General features: G+C 45.6%; 2 protein-coding genes across 3 annotated transcripts; both read left to right on the top strand.

The window, feature by feature from the left end:
• Positions 1-23: 23 nt before the first annotated feature.
• Positions 24-3,245, top strand: LOC119318684 (4-hydroxybenzoate polyprenyltransferase, mitochondrial). 2 transcript variants are annotated; one of them, XM_037593265.1, is made up of 9 exons: positions 133-328; positions 639-774; positions 1,148-1,269; positions 1,522-1,591; positions 1,681-1,830; positions 1,927-2,062; positions 2,153-2,249; positions 2,586-2,817; positions 2,916-3,245. In XM_037593265.1, exons 1-8 carry the CDS (start codon positions 270-272, stop codon positions 2,653-2,655), a joined length of 840 nt encoding a protein of 279 aa, XP_037449162.1. In that variant the 5' UTR covers positions 133-269; the 3' UTR covers positions 2,656-2,817; positions 2,916-3,245. The 2 variants fall into 2 exon arrangements, with proteins under 2 accessions (XP_037449163.1, XP_037449162.1); XM_037593266.1 differs by having other exon boundaries at positions 24-328; positions 1,681-2,062; positions 2,913-3,245.
• A 969-nt stretch (positions 3,246-4,214) lies between these two features.
• LOC119314792 (peamaclein-like) lies at positions 4,215-5,723 on the top strand. The gene is made up of 2 exons (XM_037589469.1): positions 4,215-4,479; positions 5,152-5,723. Exons 1-2 carry the CDS (start codon positions 4,354-4,356, stop codon positions 5,374-5,376), a joined length of 351 nt encoding a protein of 116 aa, XP_037445366.1. The 5' UTR covers positions 4,215-4,353; the 3' UTR covers positions 5,377-5,723.
• Positions 5,724-6,672: the final 949 nt, after the last annotated feature.

The raw sequence follows: 6,672 nt of genomic DNA, 5'->3' as shown, positions 1-6,672 counted from the left end.
CCTCCCCCAGTCCCTCTCCCAACCCCCCCGCCCGGCGCCACCTAATCACCCTAAGCCGCCGCAGCCCATGCCTTCACCCACCCTCCGCCTCCGCGGCGGCGTCCTCGTTCTACGTCGACAGGATCTTGCTGCCCAGCAGCTTCTCGCACCCGCTCTCGACCTCCTCCCGGGACAAGGACACGGACAAGGACAAGGAGGAGAATATCCCGCCGCCGGCGCCGGCGTCGTGGGTGGAGAGGTGGCTCCCGGAGGCGGCGCGGCCGTACGCGATGCTCGCCCGCCTCGACAAGCCCATCGGCACCTGGCTCCTCGCCTGGCCCTGCATGTGGTATGCTTTCTAGCTACTTCTACTGACATCACCATGTCTCGCCACCATTGCGTAGATCAGCAGGATCAGCTCAACAAGAGATTAGTAGAGAGCAGCCCGAGCTCACTTTTTCAGATTTGCTGTCTGCACAAACAGATTTTTAGTTAATAAATTTAGTCAATTTTGAAAATTTTGAGTCCATGCTCGATCTTTGGCTTTAGGAAGAAAACATCGCATGTTTGTCAGCAACAGAGCAGCTTCTCTTACCCTGTTATGCATTACCAAGTACTCCAGCTTACCTAAAGAGCTCCCTGTGACCTTTGCTTCATAGGTCAATCACGATAGCAGCGATGCCGGGGGAGCTCCCCGACTTGAAAATGCTGGCGCTCTTCGGATGCGGGGCTGTCCTCCTCAGGGGAGCTGGTTGCACGGTGAATGATCTTCTCGACCGCGACATTGATAACAAGGTGATTCTGCTTTTTTTTTCCTGGTTGAAGACAACACTTCAGTTCTTGCGTGTTGGTGAAAATGCCCTTCAGACTCTTGCAACTGTGAACGTGAAAAGGGATCAGCTGCAATTTTTGATCTGTCAATGTGTTATGTGCTTACAGCTTAGCCAGAATGTAGAAAAATTAAGTGTCAAATGCCCTGACCAAAGTATATCAGTAGCAGCTAAAACTAACAGCACAGTGAAACCATGGAGAGAAAAATATGCTAACTGAGGTTATAGACAAGTTTGATGTATGTTGTACTCTTTAGATTTTGCGTTCTGCTACTGCTGCATTACTTCACTCAAGTGGATCATGCAGTGAATTGATGACGGATACGTTCCTCGTGTAGGTTGAGCGCACCAAAAGCAGGCCTTTTGCATCAGGCGCTCTAACCCCTTCTCAAGGCGTGGCCTTCCTCGGAGGTCAGCTACTGCTGGGATTGGGCATTCTTCTCCAACTTAACAACTTCAGGTGAATTGTGTGTTCTTTTGCTTGTGTGAGTGGAATGTGCAGCTTGCCTGTTTTGGATGCTCCAAAGTTCTTCCAAACAAACTGTGTAGTAATTGACATTTTGTAGAATGCACATAAAGTATCTTTTTAATTCCAATACGTGCCTGTAGTTATAGTTCCTACAAACTCCAAAGGATTGTGAGCTTGTTAGATGCATTTCCTTCCATCATTATCATACTATTCACCTTTAAATTTGTCTACTTGTCCACGTAGCCGTGTTCTTGGGGCATCTTCTCTTCTTCTGGTGTTTTCTTATCCCCTGATGAAGAGGTTCACATTTTGGGTATGTAATACACAAATGCTAGGTTGTACTATCATCATATTGCTTACAGAGAGTGGTCACTTAAATACTTCTGGTGCATTTTTTGACAGCCTCAGGCATATCTCGGCTTAACCTTCAACTGGGGAGCTTTGTTAGGATGGGCTGCTATCAGAGGGAGCTTAGACCCTGCAGTCATCCTTCCACTGTATACTGCTGGTATATGTTGGACATTGGTGTATGATACCATATATGCACATCAGGTATTTTACTGGTGGCATTCTTTCATATCTAAACTGTGCAAAAGCAACTCATCGGGATTGTCGTGGTTTCTTATGATCATATCTGTTACATGTCAGGACAAAGAAGATGACCTCAAAGTAGGTGTCAAGTCCACAGCATTAAGGTTTGGGGATTCGACCAAGCAATGGATCAGTGCCTTTGGCGCTGCATCTATTGGCAGCTTAGCGCTCAGTGGCTACAATGCTGAACTTGGTTGGTGCTCATTATCAGAATGTCATGTTCTACAAAGAGTATATTGTTTTTAACATAATATTGACCACATGCTTTGATCATGTTCGGCAGCGTGGCCCTACTACCCTCTTCTGACAGCTGGAGCTGCACATTTGGCATGGCAGATTTCAACCGTTGACTTATCTGACCGTGCAGATTGCAACAGGAAGTATGGCCCTTTACATTGAATATTCACTCTTCACTGAGATATACAAAAATATAACAATTATGTATTCATTGTTTAGAAGGGGAGCCTTGGCGCAGTGGTAAAGCTGCTGCCTTGTGACCATGAGGTCACGGGTTCAAGTCCTGGAAACAGCCTCTTGCAGAAATGTAGGAAAAGGCTGCGTACAATAGACCCAAAGTGGTCGGACCCTTCCCCAGACCCTGCGCAAGCGGGAGCTACATGCACTGGGGCTGCCCCTTTTTTATGTATTCATTGTTTAGTTACAACCTTGAAGTGCTTAGACAGTTCAACTCATTGTCTTTAATCCCTACATTGCAGATTTGTCTCAAATAAGTGGTTTGGAGCTTTGGTATCCAGTGGAATCTTGTTGGGACGACTTGCGTCATGATAGATACATACAATCAGGCGCGATGTGCCAGTACGTTCTTTTCTATGGAATTTTGATAGCTCTGACAGAACCAGTACATTTCTGTGACTAGTTCGAGAAGGACAGACAGATTGTTTTAACCTTGTCATCTGCTAAGTGCAGTGTACTGCAGAATGAATATCTGTAAGTTCTGTTTCTCTCATAACTTGTGCTTTTCCGAGTTTCGTCTGTACTGAATATTGAAGGCGTACCCCTGATGACAAGTTTCGCTGCTGCAGCAGGTTATTTACTGGGCGTTTCGTTGTTCCCCATTCTCTCCCCAGTGGCAAAGCAAGGAAAACAGGGGTATAACACTGTTGTAGAACACATTGCTGTGCATTTATGTGATTATTATTCCGATATAGGGTCTCTACGACGAGACCAACGATAGCCCTCTGGGGGAACTAAAAACACGATTCAGCCTAACGCTGAATATTTGGGAAGATGACTGTCAGTCTTCCACCTGTCCATTTTTCACATCTGTGGCTAGCTCATAGTAGCTGGGCAAAACTCTTGGTGCAGTAAACTGAATATACGGATGGGTTAGTGGTGCATTGTGTTTGCCGCCATGATCTGGTTCTCCCGTGACCCCTGTCATGGCTCTATCGCGCGTTTACCATTTGACATGCTTTTGTGCTGGTTGTTTGATTTGGTGAATGGAGACTGGCATTATTATGCTGTCACATTAGGAAGAGTGATTCTGTTCCTAGTGCTGTAAATGTAGTTATGCCTGCTCTGCATCGCTGAGCTGTCCGTTTATAGCAAATCTGCCTTTCCAGGTAACCGAAAGGCGATCAAAGTTGTTACCCACTTTGCTGTTTGTGTTACCTGCTAGTAAGTACTATCTGGTTGTTGTCATTACTGTAGCTTTATTTATATATGGTGCTGTGAACAAAGTAAGAAGCTTATCTAGTTGGGTAAGGCAACCATGGCAGTAACATCTGGTGATGCCACACCCTTTTCGAAAGATTCAGAGAACATTTGGCAACTTTTACACGATACATACATATGTCTAGTACAATCCCGTGGAATTTGTTTAAATCCACTTTTCATCTACATGTAGAGAACTTAATTTTGAGAAATCTAGATATACATGATGGTAGCACCGCTAGCACGGGGATTTTTTCAGAACTTTCTGGAGTGCGTTGCTGACTTGCTGTGATGCGGTTTCACCGGATATTTGCCCCGGTAAACTCCACGAGGCCGCAAATCTATTTGCCCGAGTGATGAGCATTGTCGCTTGTGGGATGATGACATGTGTAAAATCTATTTGCCACTCTCAGATTTTATTTATTTAATTTTGCTTTGCCGTTGTGCACGTTGAGTCGAGAGCTGTATTGATGGGCCTCTCTCCACCATGTCGCCACAGTGGGGTGCTGCTCATGGTGGTCGGTGCACTGCACTCTGTTCCCATTCTATTACTGGTGAACAGAGTGCAGTCGGTTCAGTGTCTGTCACCCACCCACCGGAGCAGCACGCTAACTGCACTCTGTGCACCATCGTACTACCAGCTAGCTGCGCCCGTGCTGGACCGACGCCATCACTGTCTACATTGTCACTGGAGGGCAGGTTGAAAAGGCAGGCATGGCACCCTTGGCGTGACACATTGTTAACCGACACTAGCTACTTACTACTCTGCATCCTCTCCTCTCTCCCATTCTCCATCTGCATCTCCCGGCAATGGCGTCCGCCTCCAACACTCTCCCTCTCCTTCTCTTGGTCGGCGTCCTCGCCGTCGCCCTGGCGGTGGCCGTAGACGCGCATCATCCGGCTCCGGGCGGCGATGATGATGATCGTCAGCTGATGGTAATTAATCAAACTTTTCTCGCGCTCACCAGTGAGTGAACTCCCAGTTTCTTCTTGCCTCGGTGTGCCGCATAACTAATCAGTAGCTACAAGTTCAAACTAATCTTGCTCTGTCTATTGTTCTCAGTCTAAGCTATTAGCCTCTATCTGTATTTGGGTCATTAGTTAGTCTTCTGATATATTCAAACTAATCCAACAGTTGCTGATCATCATATATAAATAGACGTGAGGCAGAGAAATATATGCGCCCGTCCGTTCGGGCTTGCTGCTATTAATGCCGGCTCTACGCTGTGCTTCACGCATATACCCCATCTCCTCCGTCATCCTATCTTATCCATCATCCATGGCGGTCTCCAACGACAAGCCTCTCCTCCTCGCCCTCGCCCTCGTCGTCGTCGCCCTCCTCGTGGCTGCCGTCGACTGCACGGATGGTTCCTCCTCGGTAAACAAATGAACCAACATTCCCACCTCTGTTGTTTCCCTCTTCTTCTTCTGAATCATCGACGGAGCCAGAAATTTCCAACCATTCAGAATCTGCGACTCTGAATTTATTTCCATACGGTCTCAGACTCTGAAGAAACCTACATATGGTGCTCGGTTTCATATGTTGTGCAGCCATTGCATGATCGATATGAATATGACTGATGAAATTTTTGTATATGTACGTGACAGGCGGCGGGCGGCGGCGGGAGGACGCTGCTGGGCATAGACTGCCCGAAGGCGTGCGAGGCACGCTGCGGGAGGAACTGGAAGAACGAGATGTGCAACAAGATGTGCAACATCTGCTGCGGCAAGTGCAGCTGCGTCCCCTCCGGCACCGGCCAGGACACCCGCAACGAGTGCCCCTGCTACGCCAACATGAAGAACACCAAGAACGGCAAACCCAAGTGCCCCTAAAGCTAAGCTAAACTAGCCAAGGCAAGCACCCCCCATGCAAGGAGGGCTAAAAATTATGATCCCATCCATCAATAATCTCCGCCGCTCGACGCTGGTGTTCATCTTAGCCTGCCATTTTCCTTTTGTTGTGGATCATATAGAATCGTGTATGCTAAATTGCTAATGTGCTAATAATGTTAATATAAGCTGTTTAGGTCCTAATGAAGGGAGGAGGAGATCAAGAGAGGTAGACCTAAGCTCCATCTTCCGTTCGCCTCTTGTGTACTCATCCATTATGTATCTATATTGCAAAATATGTAGTGTTGGAAGCAGTCTGGTTGGAAGAGTACGTTTGGTCTTGAGGTTCAGTATGTGCTGCGCGTCTTGTGGATCCTTTTTGTCTAGCTGGGCAGCACTATTTTCTACCGTCTTCCTATTTAAACGTCTATAAAAAAGTCCTCCTGTTTAAACATGCAGTAAGTCATTAGAATTTTTTATTAGGAAATAATATGTAAAGATAAAATAAGGGATGCAGCTCAAACGGTAGAGCACTTAGAATGCATTTAAGAGGCAGGGGGGTTGATACCTCCCATCTCCAGTTTCTAATTTCTAGATTTAGATTTATTTTGGCGATCGATTTGATTTTTCCGCTACCGAAATACTCCCCCCGTCCCAAAATAAGTGAGTCAATTTTACTCTTAACGGTATGAGAATAACACTCTTAACACATATTATAAATGCATATGAGTCCAATTCAAAATTATGGTCTTGATTTTAGTTTCTCTGTCCAACCAATTCTTCCAATTCTATAACATAGCAGAAGAGAGCAAACACACCCTCAAAAAAAAAAAAGAGAGAGCAAACACATTGCAAATTTAACGTTGTCCTCCTACCAAATCCATAATCTTGTGCGTTCAAATTACTCATATCCATTCTCAAATTTATCTCACTGTAAATCTTGCAAAAAAGAAAACTACAATGGTCGCTTAAAATTCCTCAATGACTACAACACGACCTTCGTTATATTTGCGCCTTCTTTTTTAATCATAAACTCTGCAATAGTCGTAAGACACCATCATCTTTTGATGATCTCTTAAGCCAGTAGTATCTCATCACTTTTTTTATGGTTTCGTCGCAACTCACGATGCATTGTGCTAGTATTAGTAAAAAGAAGAAGTTCAAGTGTTGGTAGACATCGAGGGGAGAGTCTGTGGAGAGCTTGCCTCGAGCGACGCTCTAGTAGGCTGGCTCATTTGTACCTACAAATGTTAGCTTAGTTTGTTCATTTTTCTATTCCTTTTTTCTTTTGCATTTTTA

The sequence above is a fragment of the Triticum dicoccoides genome, chromosome 6A (assembly GCF_002162155.2).
Source record: "Triticum dicoccoides isolate Atlit2015 ecotype Zavitan chromosome 6A, WEW_v2.0, whole genome shotgun sequence".
In the NCBI taxonomy this organism is placed as follows: Eukaryota; Viridiplantae; Streptophyta; class Magnoliopsida; order Poales; family Poaceae; genus Triticum; species Triticum dicoccoides.
This window is presented reverse-complemented; position numbering and strand designations above follow the sequence as displayed.